General features: G+C 52.3%; 6 protein-coding genes across 6 annotated transcripts, besides 13 other annotated features; 4 read left to right on the top strand and 2 right to left on the bottom strand.

Moving 5' to 3' along the window:
- Window positions 1-793: 793 nt before the first annotated feature.
- Window positions 794-1,978, bottom strand: PODANS_7_3920 (uncharacterized protein; the record flags this gene model as incomplete). Its single annotated transcript, XM_001907587.1, has 3 exons — window positions 794-1,007; window positions 1,043-1,723; window positions 1,779-1,978. The coding sequence occupies 3 exons, from the start codon at window positions 1,976-1,978 to the stop codon at window positions 794-796; spliced, it is 1,095 nt and encodes a 364-aa protein (XP_001907622.1).
- Window positions 1,979-2,596: 618 nt separating this feature from the next.
- Window positions 2,597-4,273, top strand: PODANS_7_3930 (uncharacterized protein; the record flags this gene model as incomplete). Its single annotated transcript, XM_001907586.1, has 1 exon — window positions 2,597-4,273. One exon carries the CDS (start codon window positions 2,597-2,599, stop codon window positions 4,271-4,273), a length of 1,677 nt encoding a protein of 558 aa, XP_001907621.1.
- Window positions 4,274-4,533: 260 nt separating this feature from the next.
- Window positions 4,534-4,996: a long terminal repeat (bufo).
- A 25-nt stretch (window positions 4,997-5,021) lies between these two features.
- Window positions 5,022-5,292: a long terminal repeat (LTR grenouille).
- Window positions 5,293-5,326: 34 nt separating this feature from the next.
- Window positions 5,327-5,565: a long terminal repeat (LTR crapaud).
- A 93-nt stretch (window positions 5,566-5,658) lies between these two features.
- Window positions 5,659-5,800: a repeat region (rgion duplique sur le chromosome 1).
- Window positions 5,801-7,184: 1,384 nt separating this feature from the next.
- Window positions 7,185-7,279: a repeat region (rgion duplique sur le chromosome 1).
- A 195-nt stretch (window positions 7,280-7,474) lies between these two features.
- Window positions 7,475-7,772: a repeat region (rgion triplique avec 2 copies sur le chromosome 3).
- PODANS_7_3940 (uncharacterized protein) lies at window positions 7,489-7,773 on the top strand (the record flags this gene model as incomplete). The annotated part of the gene is made up of 1 exon (XM_001907585.1): window positions 7,489-7,773. The coding sequence occupies one exon, from the start codon at window positions 7,489-7,491 to the stop codon at window positions 7,771-7,773; it is 285 nt and encodes a 94-aa protein (XP_001907620.1).
- A 15-nt stretch (window positions 7,774-7,788) lies between these two features.
- Window positions 7,789-8,212: a repeat region (rgion duplique sur le chromosome 1).
- Window positions 8,213-8,432: 220 nt separating this feature from the next.
- PODANS_7_3950 (uncharacterized protein) lies at window positions 8,433-10,811 on the top strand (the record flags this gene model as incomplete). Its single annotated transcript, XM_001907584.1, has 1 exon — window positions 8,433-10,811. One exon carries the CDS (start codon window positions 8,433-8,435, stop codon window positions 10,809-10,811), a length of 2,379 nt encoding a protein of 792 aa, XP_001907619.1.
- Window positions 9,983-10,000: a sequence feature (primer 7G6A).
- Window positions 10,091-10,148: an STS (microsatellite 7G6).
- Window positions 10,219-10,236: a sequence feature (primer 7G6B).
- A 415-nt stretch (window positions 10,812-11,226) lies between the features above and the next one.
- Window positions 11,227-11,629: a long terminal repeat (LTR crapaud).
- A 156-nt stretch (window positions 11,630-11,785) lies between these two features.
- Window positions 11,786-12,020: a long terminal repeat (LTR crapaud).
- A 183-nt stretch (window positions 12,021-12,203) lies between these two features.
- Window positions 12,204-12,442: a long terminal repeat (schoutedenella).
- PODANS_7_3960 (uncharacterized protein) lies at window positions 12,431-14,287 on the bottom strand (the record flags this gene model as incomplete). The annotated part of the gene is made up of 1 exon (XM_001907583.1): window positions 12,431-14,287. The coding sequence occupies one exon, from the start codon at window positions 14,285-14,287 to the stop codon at window positions 12,431-12,433; it is 1,857 nt and encodes a 618-aa protein (XP_001907618.1).
- A 3,880-nt stretch (window positions 14,288-18,167) lies between these two features.
- Window positions 18,168-19,856, top strand: PODANS_7_3970 (uncharacterized protein; the record flags this gene model as incomplete). The annotated part of the gene is made up of 3 exons (XM_001907582.1): window positions 18,168-18,320; window positions 18,405-19,032; window positions 19,096-19,856. The coding sequence occupies 3 exons, from the start codon at window positions 18,168-18,170 to the stop codon at window positions 19,854-19,856; spliced, it is 1,542 nt and encodes a 513-aa protein (XP_001907617.1).
- Window positions 19,857-20,505: the final 649 nt, after the last annotated feature.

The raw sequence follows: 20,505 nt of genomic DNA, 5'->3' as shown, positions 1-20,505 counted from the left end.
ATAAGCATATCTAGGGAGACGTTGGCCGGAACACTCTCCAGTGGCCTTCTCACGACTGAAAGATCCCTCATGTAGGCACTCTCGGTGTTGTCCCCCCCCCTGCCAGGCTCATCATTGCCGAGATATCTGTCTCTCAAAACAAAGCTGGTCGAATCATCCAGCAGCCTGTTTGCCAATTTCCAATCAGGTGTAGCATTGCGCCATTCCTTGGCGGATGGCATCCATCATCAGATGAGTCGTTACACAAGGACCCCGCCGTGAAGAGGCCTTTGAGACGAGAGTCCACTGATGATGACAGTTGTCTTTCTTGACTTGGGCAGCTATCTTCTCATTACAGATCAAAACAATAAACAGAACACGAATATCCGTCCATTAGGCTTCGGTGTGGTGCCCAAAATACGTCATGAGAATGAACGAAGCGGAAACGCCATGCTGAAGCCAAATCGCGTTTGAAAGCATTACTCCAGGAGCCAGATGACACTCCGTCTCAGTGCCTGGTTAAAATCCGGGTGGATGAAGAACTCCAATCAGGCAATCTTTGTTGGCGGTCCAAGTCAGGTCTTGACCCACTCTCGCCCCTGAAATACCCCTGAGTTGCGCGTGGTATGTGGTAAGGGAGGTACGGTCCACATGATTCAGCTCGTCTACCTAGCAAAAGAAGTATTTAATCACACAGTATATGGGGGACAAGGTGTATCATGATATTGCTGTATGAGGAATAAATTCAACAAACTGAACTCTATAGGTAAGGCAATTACTCGGGGCAGGTTCGAACTGGCAGTTAGCCCGACACCTATTTGGCCAAATGCTCATTCGATGCAGCATCACCACTTCCCGGAGCAGAGACAGAGACTCTGCTCTTTGGAATCCACCTGGGTGCGTCACCCAGTTTGTCAGCTGTCAGCCCAGCCCTCCCTGGTTTCTTCATCCCAGCCTCAAGCTGTTTCTGATAAGAGACATTTCGTAATCTATCTGCCTCAGCCGGTGTGAGGTGTAGCTGTTGAACACTATAGTCAGCAACTCGGTCTACTGAAATAATGACACAGAAGAACTCACATAAATCTCCACCCCAGCTGCATGCAAAGCAAACGCCAGCCAGAAGGCCGCCCCAAAAATCATGTTATACAACGCAGTCAACTCTGCCAAGTCACCATTCGCGTCAGCCGTCACAGCAACAGCCTGTCCCGGCACCGACCCATCAAAGAACTGCGCGCAAGCAGGGTACTTCTCCAGTATCCGTTCTACCTGCCCAAACATCAAGTACGTGACCTTGACGCAGGGTATGGCATGGCTATAACCCTTGCCTAGATGCTCATAGGTGCTCAACACATGCGCAATCGCCATCATGGCCAGTCTCATGGTAACGATGGAACCAGCATAGGACCAAGCCCGCAGCATCCAAGCGCGGTGCTGCTCAATCTGGAGCCGCTTGATGTTGTATATAGCTAGACCGATGCTGACAATGAACATGAATGATATAACGCCAATGGCGAGCTGAATTTCCATCGGGCCGCCTTGGGCGTTGCGGACAAGCATGAGGGCGCCGGCTGTGGAGATGGCCGAGAGGAGGACGATGAGGTAGCCGCTCACTCTGTGGAAGAGGAGTAGCTTGTAGCGGATTATGGGGACGAACTGGAAGACGGCTAGGAATGAGGCTGGGAGGATGGCGCTGAGATGGATTTGGATGCCGATTTTGTCGAGAGATCCGGGTGTGTAGTAATAGCTAAAGTATGTTTCAGCCAGAAGTGCATCAGACACTTTGGATACCTAATGTAGACATCAATCCATACCAGTCAAGAGTCCCGCCCCCTTCAGGACACAACCCATGGTCAAAAGAGAGGTACTGGAAGCGAGCAAGAGTGAATCCCAGGAGAGCGCCACCGAATATGAAGAATAGAACAAAGTTGTAGAATTTCTTGAAACCAAGGGGATGGTAAATTTTGCGAGCCGCGTCGGCCACCTTTTCCTTGGTCGACATTTTTGATACGGGTGGCTTTGTGCTGCGATGTGCGTGCGGCTGAAGGTCTTCGATGGTAACGTAGCCTCCAAAGAGTGTGAGAGGATAGTACCTTGCACCTAAACTGTTGGGTAGGGCAATGCTGCTTTAATACTTCCTGCTGCAGCTTCCAAGCCTTTGAGCCTGGATGCATACCTGAAGTCCCCATCACCAAGATCCTGCAAAGTCTCATCTGTTGCTACACGGCCGATATGCGTACATGCGTTGCCTGGTATTTATCGCCCTTGACTCGTAGTCCTCGGACTTCAGGCGGCCAAAAAAGGACAGCTCTAATAGGACTACCAACAGAATTGGCGCGAAATCCTTCCATTTCGGGACTTACGAGGGATTCGGTTCATCGTCATTGGACAGCCTCGGACACCCATGGGGGTAACAGCGGCTTGATTGTGACGTAAGCTTCCTACGAACGTCTCACCAGACCGAAGCTGATAAATAAAACTACCTAGTATTACAGCTCGTACTTCCCATTCTCGAAGCATTCTGCGCCCAGCCGTCCGACTCAAAACAAGAAAGCATTCAATTTTTCCACTCTCCGAAGACAGAAGCTAACATGGTTGGGGTTCCGGGCCGTTCGAAGGCATGCCACACCTGTCGCCGGCGCAGGAAAGGGGTAGGACTTTTCACATGCCCCAACACACGTGCCACGCATTGGTATTGACCGGTCATCAGTGCGATTTCGAGCGCCCTTCCTGTGGCCAATGCAGGCGTCTAGGACTCCAATGTGATGGCTACGAGCGCAAGACTGTGTTTGTCCACTCCGGCCCTGCAACAGCTGGCACCAAGAAGGATGTCGCTACAACTCTAGTTCGGCAAGCCCTATCGGCGAATGGAACCAAGAATCATCCCTTGGAGGCAAAGATTGGAGCAGTAACTCTTCTCCCGCCCGGCTTGGTCTCCTCCGCTTATAAATCCAACTACGTTGGACTTTTCTGGGACATGTACGATCCCAGCTCACACCTTCGGCGAGACTTGGGTAACGCCATATCAACGACAAGCTGGCTGCGGAAAGTCCATTCTGACAAAAGCTACCAGAGCAGCCCCCTTCTCCAGACCTCCTTTCTCGCCATCTGTTTAGGTACGGTTGGCCAACGTCTCAAAGCGCAACATCTTATCCAAAATGGCATGAAAGCCTACAACGAAGCCCTCGGTGGGCTGGCTAAATCGATCGCCATGCAAGCTCAGAGCAAACAAATTCCAGACGACACCACAATAGCCACGACTCGCATACTAAGCTTGTATGAAGTTTTCTTCGGAAGCGACCCCTTAGCCCCCGCGTCGACGTCGTCATGTCCTGATACCACCCTCGTCAAGCCACAGGGGCTCATGGAGCCGCTCTTCATGTCATATAACCAAGCCGATGCCTGGCGTCGTCACCGGTTCGGCGAGCTGGCTTTGCTCGAGTCACAATCCCCAGAGATGTACAAAGAGGGCATTGCACACCAGATGCTGGCTGACGGTCGCCTGAGCATCACCATCGCCGCCGTGGGCGTACACCGGTCTACTATCCTCGCAAGAGAAGACTGGCTCACTGTTCCCTGGACAGGCTCCCACAAGAAAACAGGCTGGGACCTGCTGCTTGATATCTTTGTTCTCCTGCCAGGATGTCTGGAGGACGCGACAAGGATTGAGGTTGCTTTAGAGATGAATCCGAACCACTTCCATTTCCATGTCACCCCCGCGAGGATCGCAAGTAGTGTGGGGATACAAGCGCTGCTGATGCTGAACAGGAAGTGCAAACACATCCTCAGCCAGCTGCAATCATGGTACGACAACCACGCGCCTCCTTTGTGGAAAGCCTTTCTCTCATCATCAACATACCCTCGACCAGTAAACCTGGCTTATCCAACATCACACGACCCTCCTTCTGCCGATGATATCTCGACTGCTCATATGATGTGTCTCTACTGGTCCACCAAGATCAAGATCACCCTTCTTATTCTGCAAGTAAGAAAATCTCTTGCTGGCTTGCAGGTCGACGTCTCAAGAATCGATCGAAGCGATCTGAGGATGTCAATAACGCAAGACAGCAAGCACATCATGAGAACCGCGCCCATCTTTTTCGAGAAGGGAGCTGGGATGGCAGGGAGTCATATTGCCATCTTTCCGCTTACGGTTGCACTCAAGGCGCTGCTGATGATGGGGGAAATAGGGGTTGCGGAGCAGAGGGGTATGGTGAAGGAGCTGTTGGTCAGAAGGGCGGCCGAGTCGGGGCTGTCGGTCGGGCCGTTTGTAGGGAGCTTGAGGGTTTTGGACTGATGATCAATATTTCTCGATAATTCGTACGATGCTGCAGAGCACACCATAGACATAGACGCCACAACTCTCTTCTTGAACTATCACCACCTTAAGACATAGATCTAAATAACCGCTCACTCCAAACACGGACAACGAAGACATTGGTCCAAGCAAGTCACTCAAGCCCTTTCTCCAGCCCTCCACATGGGGTAAAAACAAAGCACCATTCACCCAAGATCCAACCGTTCTCGACACCAAAACAACCTAGGTACCTACCTAGGTAGTCGGTCTCTAAAACTTCTTGTGTCTCGTCCAAACATGGTTAGCCCAGAATCAGACTCGCTTCGCCCTCGGCTCACTTTCTGCTCATCTTGAGCTCACGACCGCTCACCCTACGCTCACTACGCTCGCCATTCTCCAAAAACGACAACTTTACGCGACGCCCTGATAGTCCAAGTTTGGAGCCTCCCTCTCCTACAGGGACGAAAATGGGGTCGGATTGGGAGGGTCTCATTTTTGGGACCCCCAAACAACTCCTCCACCAAAACGGGGACCGAGAAATGGACTCACCAGCGTATTGCTCTCCGTTTTAGGGGACTCTGGGTCCTGGTAGCCATTTTGACATGAAAAGATCCGTCACTCCTTACCTGCCTACTGCGCGACATTTCTTCTTCTAGTTCTAGCTACATAAAGAGGCCATTCCATCCGTCCTACCACCTACCACACGACTCTTCTCTCCCATCCCCCGTGTCCTTACTACCCCGTATATTGGTTGGGGGTGCGGCTACAAGCCTGAGGGTATGAGTGAGGAAGTGGGGCTCTCGGAGGATTCGGGGGGTTCAGGGGTCATGTATATAAGCTATCTGGTTCTCACATTCTATTTTAGACAAGACATCGACTTTTACTTCTTCAAATTTTGTGCGTTGCACGCGTGCAGGAAATTCTGGCCCTCTGATCAGGCCAATCCGGTGCTTATTATGTGGCCTGCAAGCCCATAGTGTCTTTTCTTTGTCCTGCGTGAAGTGCGGCCTGCGAGCAAGTGTCACGGTCCAGTATCGGCCAATCAGGAGTGGACCGAGGACCGTCTGTAAGTCAACGGTCCACGGTCCACTGGTCTATATATACGGAGGAACTGGCTGGTGTAGATAGACAGTTCCGCAGTATGCAATATAAGTAACAATCGTTGGTATCTAGACTGTTGTGATTGAGACAAGCCATTTGTTATACACTGTTTAGCTATACCGAACCAGGATTGTTCAGAAGAGCCTTCAACCGGTATCCCTTTCAGAGGTTCTGGATAGGGGTTCGTCACAGTACCCTTATTGTTTTTTGATATATATTCCTTTACTAAAGGAACGGTATGTGGAAGGGGGTGGGGATGGGTATCGGCAGACGACAGGCACCCAACCACCTAACACTGCCATGAGGCCACTTCTGGGGATCCATTATCAGGGACTAGGCGAGGTGCAACTAGGTGACGGGGCTAGAGCGAGGGATTTGTGGGAGGCCGGAAACGAGCTCGAATATCCCGGACAGCTCAGTTTGTCGATGGGCGCGGCTGGGTCTATGGAGGTTGATCTTGATAATCATGGCCATCAGTGGTTCTCCGACGAGGTACTCAATCTGCCTGGGACTGATTTTAATTCTTCTGGAAACCCTGTATCCTGTGTGAACTTCTTCATAGGTCCCTAACCCCTTCCCCACCGTCTACAACTTGCCCATATCCCCCACAGCCTGCCCTTCCCCAGTGTTGGTGCTTTCCATAGTATCCTACTTCTTGGGCACAGCGTGCAACAGGATAAACTTTATACTACCTTTCTCTACCTTGATTCTATTATCTTGACCGGACAAAAAGACACACCCTTGCCACCCGAAAGAAACATCGCTTTCGAATTTAGACGGCGGGAGCTTGATGAGTTTGACAAGAGTTTTCTCAGCTGCGCCAAGCTCGCTGTCGTCCTCCAAGAGAGGGATGATCATGCCGCTTGCTTTTGTCCTACCTCCTTCTTTTAACATAAACGGTCCTCGCCTGACGATCTCACAGCCAGCCTCCCAGTGCTGGATGTCATCATGCTTAATGAATATGTTAGCCAGAGTATTTCGTAACATCCAGTATATACATACATAATCCTCGAGGAATTGAAGGACGAGGTCTTCGTGTGCCTTGGTACCCTTTGCTTGGTATGAGAAGGTGTGCCCTTCTGTTACCGGATCCCAATTATCGCTCTCGCGGCAGGCCTTTAGTGATAATGCCCGCAAGGCCCCGTTCATCTTGAGCGGCCCGTCCATAGTGTGCGTTGTGGTGTGTCTTGTGCGAGGGGAGATGTAAGGGTAAAATACATGTGAAGAGGTTGGGTTCCGCCAGCCAGATATTTATTGTGGGCTCTACGAGTCCTCGAGGTGTGGTAATTTCCAGCCTGATAATTTTTGGTTTGGGCTATGTATTTTGGGCGTGACGAAATTTCCTCGCAACTTTTTCTGGAGAAATAGTTGACGAGGCATTTTACCTGGATCGGATTGATCAACCCCACCTACTTGACATCTATAACATGAACCGCCCGAGCCGCCTTAGCATTTTAAGTCTGAACGGTAATTGATCGTGACTTCTGCAGACCTGACGATGTCTTCCTGCTTTTATTGCGCTTCTATTTAATGACTGCCGTCCCAGTTCAGGCGCTGCTTTCCATAGACAGGATCAGATGTGCTAACATACCCAGTTAGCCAGGCAAGAACAGGTAGATCAACTAAGTTAAACTCATTTCTCCCTCTCCCTCAACTCTTGCGTCAATCCATCCTCTTTATCAAACTACATGCAAACAAATCAACCGACTTGACCAACAACCGAGTCAGGTATGAGACCGATCTTTTCGATTCTGCCGTGGAGTCCTGGACATCATGAAAGCCGCAATTTATAATGAAATGTCTAGGTTTCAGTTTCGGACAACAGATCGTTATTAATAAGGTTTTTACATCTACTCCGGAGAGCGCCCGGCTGGTCATCTACTTGCGTTTGTCGGCCTTTAGAGTCATCTTTTAAGCCCTATCGACTCCTTTACGTTTTCCGGCTCGAGAGGGGGTAGTAGCGAGGGATCTTATCATATCAGACAGTCCAGAAAACCGGCTACCACCAATATTAGACCACTTCTCTTCCGCCACCTTATTTCCACTTCGAATAGTCACATTCATTCCCCAACGCGCAAGGCTGATTAAACAATCCCGAGGTGAAGTACTCGGTTATGGAGTACTTCTTCAAGGCTGGAATTTGCATCTTGGCTACCAAGGATCTGGACAGCGCCTGCCGCAAAATTGAGCGATACAGGGAAAAGGACCCCTCGTTTGGCGGTCAGCGCGAGTTCCAGCTCTTGTCAGACTTGATCGAGGCTGTGGAGGCGGGCAACCAGGAGGTGTTTACGGATAAGCTCTATGCCTACGATCAGATGAGCCGATTGGACAAGTGGAAGACGGAGCTGCTGGTCAAGATCAAGAACCAGATCGAGGAGGCTGACAACGAGTTCTCGTAAAGGCGAGGTAATAGCCTGAGCAGCAGATGTGGTAGAGGCTTAAGCCATGGCAAAGCCCATCGACGACTTCTTCCGAGAATATGGGAAGCAGCACTCACAGCAGAAGTGCTGAACCCGCGTGTCTGAGGGGTTATGCGTGGTGTAGGCAAGAGACTTAATGCAGGTGCAAAACGGCCAGGAATGCACGTCGAAGGGGGACTCGGCTCCATAACAGCCAGCACCGAGCGAGGCTTAAGAGCCGCGTCCAGATCACCCCAAAGACTGGCACTCAGCGGAGCTGTAGATCAGCTGAAATTGTTTACGCTGCTCCTTACAAAGACGCTGCGCTGAACCGCTTGGAGGCGAGGGGGGTTGTGGCGTGAGCTTGAGCACTGATTCGGACCACTTCTTAGAGGTTTCCTCAGTGATATGGAGATTCCAGTTCGCAGCCAAGACGAAGGCCATTGGTTTTGGGGGGGCAAAGATGGCATGGCCAATAGAAGTGAGACAGCGACGTGTGAATCAATCATAACTCGCACAGTCAATGAAGGGTCCGTGCCTTTGGCAATGGCGTAGACGTTATCGATAACGTGTGTTGCAACAAACGTACGAGAAAACAACTACACAACACAAGAAACACCACACAGCACAAACACCACACAGCACGAGAAAACACCAAGATGGATCCAAGCTATGAGGAACTTGTCAAACAGCTCCAGGAAGCAGAGCGTCTCCGTGCAGAAGCGGAGCAGAACACCATCGCCGAGAAACAACGCGCCGATAAACAAGCACAACAAGTTGTAGAGTTGCAGGAGCAAAGGCGTCCGACCACTCTTATCGAGTACTTTCAGCTCTGCCACGACCACCTGTCGACAAAATTCCGCGTCCAGACCGATCGATGGTTCACGACCCAGGGAATCTGGACAGACCCGGCGGGAAAATACTGCCCCCGCCGCCTTGCAAAGTGGGATGGCTTCCTTGATGAACAGAGGGCTGCGCTTGGCAAGGTTATCGCCTTCTTCCCCGAAACACTCCAATTACTTGAATCGCGTGATTTTGTCCAGGGTATTGGCAGCCGCCTGGCAGCTGGGTCCCCAATTGGTAGCGAGCGCGACCTTGAGCGGTTTCATCACACTGCTGTCGAGCTTCCTGTGCAATGCATCATCGATCAATTCACGCATGCCCAACAGCACCCAGACGCAATACCACCGCTTTTGGGCGTGGGGGATGGTATCTTCTTCGAGAACCACATGAACATTCTCAATAGCGATACAACTCCTTCCACAAGCGCCGCACCATCGACGCCGCCGCCGCCACCACACGTCCCACCTACTAATAAGATCTCCATCGGGCCTGACCAGATCTGTGTGTACCGGTCCTTGAACGGTGACCGAACGCTTGCATACGTGCTGGAATACAAGGCTCCCCACAAGCTAACGGCACAGCATGTGCGGGAAGGAATTGAAGACCTGGACGTGGTTCGGGACGTGGTGAATTGCGTCGAGATCCCGAACAACGATGACGACCGCTTCCGTTACTTTGCCAGGAGGCTCTCAGCTGCAGCTGCCACCCAGACTTACCATTACATGCTCCAGGCTGGGCTCGAGATGGGGCTTGTTGCCACAGGCGAGGTCATGATCTTCCTCAAGATCGACTGGGCCGACCCATCCACGCTGTACTACCATGTCGCCCAACCCACCCACGAGTGCCAGGCCCAGCCAGCCGAACTCATCCCCTACTGCACCGCCGTCAGCCAGCTGCTGGCCTTCACTGTGATGGCGCTGCTCGGACCCGGGTCGCAGGGTCAAGATGCGCGGGACCGCGCCATATCGGGTGCCTCGACCTGGAATGAGGACTGGGACGAGATCTTGGCCCGGATGGGGAACACGCCGGCCCCTCGCACGCCTCCTTCGTCGGGGCGCTGCTGGGAACCGCGGACCTACGTCGGGTACGACCGGTCCCCCATCCCGTTCCGCCACCCGAGAAGGGAAAAGAGTCCCCAAGCAGATGAGCCGCCGCCATCCCTTGGCCGGGGGCAGGGTCCTCCGCCGACCGACGACGACGATGCCGGCCCCAATCCTGGCTCCCACCCCTCTCCTCCTGCCGCCCAAAGAGGGTCGAAGAGGAAGCGTAGCGCTACGCAGTCATCCGGAGCTACAGCGGCGGCGGCGGCTACTGCTCCTGGTGGCACGCAGACACAGAACCGCACACATTCTTCCCAGCCACAAACACCACCGTTCTGCACACATGCGTGCTTACTCGGTCTTGTCCGAGGGGGGGCTCTCGATCCCGCATGTCCCAACATAGCCCTCCACCGCCGGCCCTATGTCGAGTCGTCACCACACGTCCAGTCATCATCATCATCATCATCATCATCGTCGTCGTCGTCATCATCACACATCAAGTCCTCATTATCGCCATCCCTACGTTGCCAAAAGACACACTCGCTACCTATCCACGTCTTTCTAGAGCGGCTACGCCAACAGCTCTGCGCAACCTTGGACGAGGGTATCATGCCCCTGGGGAGATACGGTGCTCGGGGAGCCCTATTTCGCATCACACTACTCAGCCACGGCTATACGTTGGCTGCCAAGGGGACCACGTCGTCATCAGTACGCTTTATCGAGCACGAAGCGCGTATATACGAGCAGCTTCAACCGATCCAAGGCCTTTACGTCCCCGTCTCTCTGGGCACCATCGACCTTCGGGAGCTGGGACGGCGCTATTTCTACGCGGCCGATGTCCACATCATTTACTTCCTCCTCCTCTCGTGGGCCGGCAGGGATCTACGCGAAGCTCGGGAGCAACCAAGTAGTGTCGGGATACGGAGAAACGTGATCCGATCCCTGCAGAGCCTCCATGCCCTAGGGGTGGCACACGGCGACGTCCGGCGGGAGAATCTGGTATGGAGTCATATGCCGAGCGACCCAGTCATGGTCATTGATTTTGAGCGGTCCGTTCTCACCAAGGCGTCGTGCCGGCTCGGGTTGCTGGGGCGATCGGAAGACGGGGAGGAGCTGCCGCCGGAGTGCCTCAGTGAGGATGATAAGCTTTTTTGAGCAGGATTTGCAGAAGGCGACCTACATTTGGGTTTAATACGTCGACCCCTATACTCGCAGCCTTTCAGCACAAATCCTTCCCAGCACTGTGTAATGGCTCGAGCGAATGCTCCGCTGAGGCGTTCGGCTGCATTCAAGGACGAGAATGCGACTACTTCGCGGGATCCTATATCGGCACGGCCGGGAATAGCGAACTACAGATTTAAGCAGTCGCCGCTTTATATTATGGCTTTCTCTAATATAGACGATGTCGTCCAGGAGCAAAATATTATAAAATATAATTATAAGATAGTTATTTAAGTCGACGGGTAAATTATAAGTAGTGCCGAGAAAACGCCCTAATCGTTTTACGTACTAGCGGATTTTATAGAAAGGCTCGATTCTTCCGTAATTATCCTTCTATACTAGTAGTTCGTGTGACGAACCCCTGTACAGAACCTCTGAAAGGGATACGGGTTGAAGGTAACTTCTGACAATTGGTTCGGTGCAGCTAAACAGTGCACAACAAGATGTCTCGATGTAAACACAAGATGCCGTGAATACAACTGTGAATTGCATACTGCGGAACTGTCTAGCTACACCAGCCAGTTCCTCCATATATATAGACCTTGATTTTCCCGATCATGGTGATCATTCCGCTCTTCCCCAATGATTATAATGATCGCTATGATCCTTCTCTGGTTCCTTATTGGTTGTACTTCCGTGATCACTGCACTTCCCAGTCTTATTGCCCATGATCGCCCAGACCGCCGCGACCTTGTTCTGATTGGCTGGTGACCTTGCACTGCTCCACCGTTCCCGATGTTAAGGTTGTGACAGTTCGCCTTCTAATATATAGCGCTCCTTGATCTTACTATTACTTATGTCGAGTTTAAGACTGTCCCGAAGTGTGTGGTAGAGTCCGATGCGATCGCTAGTAAAGTGTCACAGTTAAGCCAACAGGCCAGATGAACAGATGTGGGGCACAGGAGGTGCCAGTCAATCGCTACGGGAACCAATAGGAAGTGGAGCGCTGGGGAGCGCCAGGAGCGCGGTGATCCAAGTGGTCCTAAGGTGACGTGAGTGATCCAGGATCATTCTTGGCACCGTGATCCATGGTGATCCACTGGTCTATATATACGGAGGAACTGGCTGGTGTAGATAGACAGTTCCGCAGTATGCAATTCAAGTCGCAATCGTTGGTATCTAGACTGTTGTGATTGAGACAATATATTCCTTTACTAAAGGAACGGTAAAATTAAACCTCGAGTAACGGATAGGTAATCTAGTATATATATTCCCGCTATCTTTTCATAATCTTTAAATTATAGTAATTAAAGTTATTTAACTTAATATTTATAAATATATAATTTATAAATGTCATTTTCTATTAGAAATATAGATAAGTCTGTTTATATATAAAGTTGTAATTTTAATATAAATGGTGGTTCTAGTGGGCTTAATAATGGGCTACTGGCACGCGTAAGGAGAAAACGGAAGTTATATTAGTTTTGGTTGCGGTAAGTATAGCCGAGCGGTCCTTAAACCCACTTCAGCTCAGGGTGATGCTCACTGCGCTTACCTTTTGCTCACCTTGTGAGACCAATACGGACTGAGCCAAAAAGAATTGTCAGGTGTGACTATGTAGGTATGCAACCCTCTTTCTCGAACTCAAAAAGACCGCCCACCCTCTCGATCTTCACCCTCCCCAGACTCCCGCCCACCACCCTCTCCACCACCCCTTCCTCCGCTCCAGACAAACTAACAAACCCCTCAATGTCCACCTCCTCCAACCCACCCATCATCATACCCTCCTGCACACTCACCAACGCCGGATCAACAACGTTCATATCCACCCTCTTTGCCACCGGGCCGTCAACCCAGCCCCCAGACCCTTCGTCATATTGTCTCTCACCGCTTCCAGCGACCGCAGTGCTGGGGTGATGATACCGGTAAGGACAATCCTGTCGCACATCACCCAGCAAGCCACGTTGCTGTCTGTTATAACACCCATGATCAACACCAACCCCCCGGTTGCCAGCGTTAGATGGATAACCACCCCGCACTGGCATCTCTGGTTCCGGCCGCCATGATGATGGCAGCGAAGACCACTGCTCCGGTGGGATATTTGTCAGTAAAGGGTGGAGTTGGTATTCCCCTTCCTCACCCCTGCGTCTGAAAGGGGATGACTGTTGTTCTGCGGCGTTGGATGAGGACTGAGGTCCAAAAGGAGAGGACGACGGCGCAGGTGTGGGCAGGGAACCTGACGACATGCGCCATGCAGAGTTGGATTTATTCCTGGAGGTTTGAGGGTCCGGGGGGGAATACCCGCGCGGTCGTTCACGGGGTGGTGGCGACGTGTGATGTGGACCGGGAGCCGCTTCTGGTAATGACGAGGGGGAGGAAAAAGTTGTGGACAGGCGTATGTCAGTCAGCCTGTCCAACGCGTGGAGATAGAGGTCTTGTTCCCGACTCGGGCCCAACACAGCCCTTTGACCACTACCTATCGAGCGCCGCCGGGGGTAGATTGGAAGCGTGTCGATAAAAGTCATGTAGATTCTGTCTCTGGCGCTGGCGTCTGGCATCAGGTGGATTGGTTGGGGTGTAGTAGTCAACCTGGGCAAGCACAAGGTCCGGGCGTTTGACTGTTCACTCTGCCTCTCGGACGACTGGGTTCCGTCCCGCCCCTGGCTCTCCTTTGCCATTTTCATTTGCATCGCCTTCTCTTCCCTCTTCCTGGCTTGGTATCTCCGAGCGCGTTCCAGCCCGGCTGCCCGACAGGCAGAACACTTGGAGAAGTGGAGGTCGTCCACCTCCTTGTGGCAGTTGGTGCACAGCCTATGTGCTTTGTACCATGCCAGGTCAGTGGCGGTCGCCGAAGGTTGCTTGGAAGGTCTCAGGGCTGGAACGAGGGGTATATGGGGGACGATTACGCCGTGTCGGGCGAGGACCTCTCGGCTTGGACGCTGTCCGGGTTCTGGAAGCGGGGGTGGGTTGGGAAGGTTGATCCGGAGGTTATCGGCTCGACGACCAGGGCCTCTACGACCTGGTTGCTTGGTTTGGGCAGTAGATGGGATTGTCTGCGATGAGGACTGCCGTGATGCTTCAGTTTGGTCAGGAGTATCGTCTGTTGGGGGAGATGATGAACGGGACTCTGTGGGCCGGTCGGTTTGGTGTTTCTTCTCGGCAGAAGAAGAAGATGGTTGAGACGGGGGCGAGTCGGCTGACAATACCAAGGGTTCCCCATTGTCAGCGTGGGAATCACTTTCTGAAGCCTCACACGCAGCGAGCAGGGTGGTCTGGATGGCGTTTTCGACATGGTCTTCTCTCAAAGAAGGTGTAGCTTGTGTTTGATCACGTCCAGGTCGATGAAGCGAGCAGTAGCTCTCTGTGGTGTCCTCATTTCGCTCCTGGCGTAGACAATAATCGCAAAAGATAAATTCCCGCGACCATCCACCAGGGGAAGCAACACGAACCAAGCCAAAGTGAGGCATCATGACAACTGAATGTCATGGAGGAGAGAGGAGAGATGGTCACCAGGCACGATTGCGAGTGCTTGGAGACGGAAACCCTTATAACAAAAGGTCTATATAGAGATTTCTAGAATGGAGCATCGACCTTCCTCACATTGTTCAGTCTGTTGCCCTTCTCTGCCTACTCGCGCTGCCTTGAAGACATTGACACACGTGGAATACTATACTGAACTCTTTTTCTTTGCCTCAGCCATTCATGATACCCAACGACAAGCTCAAGAAACAAGAAGTCAAACTCTTGAATGGTTACTTGATGAATGGCCGGTTTTGAGTCCTCCTTGTGACAACATAAGGTAAGGAGAGAAAGCATGGTATCGTTTTTATCCATGTCTTGTTTCCCTGATATGTAGACCAGTTTTATGCCACCTCAGCAGCTCAACACAACACATTGAGGCTTAACAATGTATTCTTTCGGACAAAGGGTTCTTTCCCCTTAGTGTACAGTTCTGTTTAATTCACGATGATGTTGTGCAGTGATAGTACAATGCGAGCTTTCTGACTTGGATTAAAGATTAGGTAAGTGGTGGGACTAGTAATATAATCACTGTGTGCAGTTGGGTATAGTCAAGCCTCGATGGTCTTCATGAGCCCCTGCTAACTTGATAGGTTGGATACAACACGGAAGACATTCCAATGCTGGGAAGCAAGGGTGTGATAAACCTAGAAGTTTGGCATCCAGAAAGAGAGCGGAGATCATCAGGCCGTAGGTGTTATGCAACTGAAGTGTGTAGGTTGACGCATGAAAAGGACGCGTGGTTGATGCATCTTGACCAAAGGTGTGAAGTCATAAAGCGGTGAAAGCCGTTTCCCACATGAATGCTAAACTTGCTAGTGCCGCCTATCACTCCCAAATGGAGCATTCTCCGGCGCATGCAGGTGCTGGTCCCTGAAAATCAGGACAGTCGGAGATGACAATGCAGCTTGATCGGAATGGAAAGAACAGAAGGGTCAGTTTGGGGACCATCCAAAACAGACGAGAAAATATTTAAAAATTCGAGAAGAAAAAAAGTTGAATGTCACCTCTGAGACACTGAAAGAAGGCTAGGGCCGGAATGATGAATCTCCCCCACAATCCGAAGTGACCCAAGACGCGATTGCCCGCTTCGCTTGGTGGCCGTTTTCTTAGCCCCTGAATTCGCGAGATGACATCCGAGCATATGTTTGGCGGCATCGGACATCGAACATCACCGACAGACATTGTGGCCTGTAACCCATCGTGATTGCCATCAGCTGACCCAGCGCTTGGTGTGAGGGATGGGGGCGTTGTTCAGACGAAAGCCGGTGGATTTGCGTTGGATGCTTGCCCTGGCTCGAGCGCGTGTGTTTCAGGGGTAGAGAAGTCAGCAGCCTACTTAAAGTTTTTTTTTTGGGTTAGTGCTTGCTCTTTTCTCGGAGGGATACCCCGCCAATCAGGTCCACCAGAACGGAGATTCCCATCAAGGACACTGTCAACATGTCAATCGCGTGAGACTTGTCAGTGAACCGTTGCGGCCTTGTGGAAGAGAGGAGAGGAAATGTTTCAATGTTGGTGACACGTCAGGTAGAAGACTGGTCGAACATGGAGTCTCGGATGCGCGAGCGGGCGAGGGATCATCGCTGGCCGCGAGCGGCAGAAGAAGTTCGAGAACAAATTCGGTGCGGAGGCTCTGGGGCCCGGTGGATATACCACATTTATTATCCACCAGAACGGATGGAGAAACCTGGAACTTGGATGGAAGTTGAGCAACAACCTGAAAGCAACTGGCATCTCGCAGTTTCAGAGATCCGCAGGCTGTTCCCCCCCTCCCCCCCCCCATGTGTGTTGACATTGACCGGATTATTATGTATTGCATAACTCCGTACGGAGTATTGTATCCGTATGTGTGAACAGATGAACAGCTGAGCGGTGTTGATATCGCCAAGCTGCTAGGCGATGTCCCCCTTTTCTTCAGCGGGTACCGGGACGGCGCTAAGAAACCCGGCCACGGGCCTGGCCCGGTGGTTGAGGTGTCGCGTGCTCCAGGGCGGCGACGGGACGCGGAGCTGTCGTTTGTTGACGGCGAAGAGGGCGGAGTGGCCGGTTGGCCGGAAGCTGGCGACGGAGCAGTCAACAGTCAGTCATGAAGTTAAATCCGAGAATCTCGATGCGGTCAACACAAAGTCCCGGCAGCATCGTTGGAGGGTGTGGGGTTGAAACGTGCGGCAAATGCCAAGAAGTTTGGTGGTGCACAGTGTCTAACCTTTGTGCCTGTTTGTCGGCAAAACGGCAAATCGCCAAGACCATCTGTGCCGTGTCCACGCAATGGTGGAGGGTGTGAGGGCATTCGACAAACTTGACTGGAAAGACGATGTCGCATTCTGCTCACTGACGGAGGATATGGAAGAGGCAGTCGGGCCGGGGGACGAGGTCTTCGTCTGCTCAAATCAAGATGGGATGACGGGCAGTGTAAGTGGAATGGCTCCTTGGCTCCTTCAAAAGAAAAATCAGGGACAGATCACCGGTGCACGCCCACACCGCACGACAGCGGGAGGAAAGGCAGCCACACCCGTCGCAGAGCCCACGAGTTCGTAGCACAGGGAGAACAACTGTCTAGGACTGCCCAAGACAGTAAGCTGTCGTCGCTGCCGCCGCCGCCGCTGGCGCTGGCGCTGTCGTCGTGGGCGTCCTCTTTTTATACACACGGATACTGGGCCCTCAGTCTGTCTTAGAAACAAAAACGGAGAAGTGGGGCAGCCCAAATCCCGGCTCTCCAGTCCACCGTCTGTCCAGGGGCCCGGATGGATTTGCTGTCCCAAGTGGCTGCATGTGGCTGCGCGGGATGTGCAGGCTGAAGCCATAAGGAGTGACGCCTTTCTTGATCAGCTTCGGAGCCAATTGTTGATGGGCTGAGAAGGATTTGTGTTGGAGCTGGATGATGACGAATTGAATGAGCAATGAGGTGAAGCCCTCTTCTGTACGGAAAAGGAGAGTTGTGCTCTTCACTGCCCGCCCCCTGCAATCAAGCGTGGTAGTGGTGTGTTGTTGGAGGACTTGGCGGTTTGCTGGGCGTTCTGGGCATGCTGGGGGGCTCGCTACGGTTCCATGCCATCTCCCTGTAACGTGTAAAAATATAGGCCGGGCACTGATGTCGCCTCTTGGTTCAAAAAAAACAGGAATTCCCCTTCCACTTCTCCATGTCCGCCACCAAATCCGCGCCCTGGTTTTTCACCACCTTTTAATACCTATAATCTTGGGACGCCCTCGACGAATCCCCTTCCGAGGCCCGCTGCCCTTTCCAAACCACCCAATTCCCCGACGACGCCAACGTCCGACCCAGCCTCAGCAGTGCTACGCGAGCACAAGAAGCAATCACGGCGCAGGGGCAACGACAAGAAGCGAACGAAGCCTCACGACCGCCCAATTTGACAAGCTCTGCGCAACTCCAGATGCAACGGGCCTTGCTGTCAACTTTCACCGACTGAAATCAACCTATCTTTGCTACGCTTGCACTGACGACGACCTCGCTCTGTCTTCTGTCGACTCTCTCTCTCTCGATGCTCCGCTGCCAATAATAATTAGCCTCTCCTTTTTTTTCCTGTTTCTCCGCCGACATCTGGAACCTCTGGATCATTCCATCTCGGCCCCGACCTCCGACGACTCGGGCTCCTCTATTTTTGCGGCTTCTCCACTTGTCTTCACCACACTCTTTTGGGCGACACACACATAGCCGCGACGACCGAACATCCTGTGGCTTGCTTGTCCCCTTTTTTCTCTCCACCTCAGGGTTTTGTGGGGGAGGATCATCGCATAGGGACTTGTCTTGTATTGATTTTTCCCCGACTTCTTTTCCGGCCTTGACGGCACTTTTCGACTGTTTAGTTCACCATGGCTGCTCGACCGAATCAACGAAACATCAAATGGGTGGAGGTACGTGGCAACATTTTCTCGGATTTTGTCGACCGCTCGGGTGTCCCCGTGCCTGTGTCCGCCTTTGCCTTTGCAGCCACCTCCGGGTCCGGCTCCGAGTGGTCCTGCATGGTCCGGTGACGATTGATAGACGACGGTTTCCCCAGCTTCCACCCGTTCCAGTGCTGACTGTTTGTTTTTTTATTACGCCCACAGGGTCTTCGAGGTGTCACATCGGCTCTCGTTATCACCACCCACATTGCCCGCGCTTTGGATTTTCCACTTTTCTGGCCAGCCGACTCTAAGGGAGAGGCTCCCAGATTGCTGCAATATCCTTACCTGCGCATCCCATACCAAGGACGAATTGGCGTGCCCATCTTCGCCTTCTTGACGGGCTTTGTATGTGCCAATAAGCCATTAAAGCTCGCCTACCAACAGGGCAATGCGCCAGCTGCGCTCAAGACGATTGCGAGGAGCGCTTTCCGGCGCCCTCCGCGCCTGATGCTTCCAGCTCTTATTGCCACCCTGATCAGCTTCTTCATGTCGGTTCTCGGTGCCTACCGGGCCGCCAACCGCTGTGACGCTTTCTGGGTGCGTTTTGATGCGCCGGACCCAATGCCACTGGGCGACAACATCCGCAGACTCTTCCGCTCCTCCTTGACGACATGGACCAACACCGAGAACGTTTATGACCGGCATCAGTGGGCCATGCGCCCGCTGCTCATCGGAGCTTTCCAAGTGTATATCGTGTTGGCTGCCACCATCGGGATGCGTTTCAAGTACCGTGTTTTGGTGCATGTTCTCCTGATCACGTACTGGTTGATGAATGTTGGACACTTGACTGGTACGTCATAGCCGTGCACGGACCATACATCTGATTTTAAACTGACATCTTTTGGACAAACAGAAACCTTTGGTGCAATGCTTGCGCTTGGGACCCTTCTTGCCGAACTCTCCCAGCACCGTCCCACGCAAAACTTTATCACCTCTCACCAGCGCCTTCTCACCTGCGTCGTTGCCCCCTTCCTGCTCTTGGTCGGTGGCTATGTCGGCTCGTACCCGCAAGAGCATGAGGACTGGGCTCCTTGGTCCATGAGTCTCCACAAGTTCCTCCTGAATCCGGTTGATGGTCAGAACCAGGGCAGTTTCTTGGTACCTAAGGGGTCCAATGTCCACCGACGAACATCGGCCTTTTTCATCATGTGCACCTCCATCTCCATCTTTATCTCGCCCTTCATCCAGAAGCTCCTCTCGCATCGTCTTCTGATCTGGCTCGGACACCACTCTTTCGCTGTCTACCTCACCCACGGAACCATCCTCCGCACTGTTGGCATGTGGATTGTGTATGGGATCACTGGAGAGCCCTGGGAACCCGCCGGTAAGAACGAAGACGGGTCCCAGAAGCAGCAGGAGTACCTCCACCCCAAGTCCCGCGCCCACAAGATGGCCTCGATTCTGGTTTTCACCACCCTTACGTACATTGCCGCCTGGGCCTGGATGAAGTACGTGGATACGGCCTGCGCGAGAGCCACCCAGTGGCTGGAGAAGAAGGTGTTTGACGATGACAACGAGGAAGGCAAGGCCGGCTTGGCCGAGAAGGGATTCCTCCTCAACGGCAATGGCACAAGCCCAGCCGACGGGGACAGGCCGAAGCAGGCCCAGTCATAAGGGGGCGTTTAATCCAGCATAATAATTTGTTCACTTCTAGAATTTTTGTTTGGATACCATGTGATATTTGTGGGAGGTCATAAAACCGGAGATATCAGGGGGCGAGGGCTCAGAGGAAGAAATAGAGGCCAATTTCGCATCAACACATCATCAGGCAGAAATACCCGGGACATATATGTGAGGGTGGGATATTCCGATTTGCAGCCACAGTTGTGTGAAACGTGGTCTGTGTTGCGAACACTCTCCTTTGTCATCAGATCATATCTGCCAACCGATTCTTCTCTTTATGGTCTTGAGTAACCTCTGGCAGTGCACTCGGGCCAGACATCAAACTTGCCTACCATATTTATTTACACTTTGCAAAAGATATGTATATACACGAGCAAACATAATGCAGCTTGGATGATGGATGGCTATATTGGGAGGAGAAGGAATCTTTTGTGTCAAGAGGGGGGGGGGTTCTAGAATAGAGAATAATGTTGATGCCTATTGCATTCCTCTTCTATCCTTTCTGCCTACCTGTATACACCGTGACAGCCAGCAAAACGACGCAGTGAATACGCCGCGCCCCGAGAGGATGACCTCCTCCCGCTCGGCAACTCGGCAGTTGACCTGGTGTGTTTCCGATACGACCCAAGCAAAAAGAAGG

This window comes from Podospora anserina, chromosome 7 (assembly GCF_000226545.1).
Source record: "Podospora anserina S mat+ genomic DNA chromosome 7, supercontig 1".
Taxonomy (NCBI): domain Eukaryota; kingdom Fungi; phylum Ascomycota; class Sordariomycetes; order Sordariales; family Podosporaceae; genus Podospora; species Podospora anserina.
This window is presented reverse-complemented; position numbering and strand designations above follow the sequence as displayed.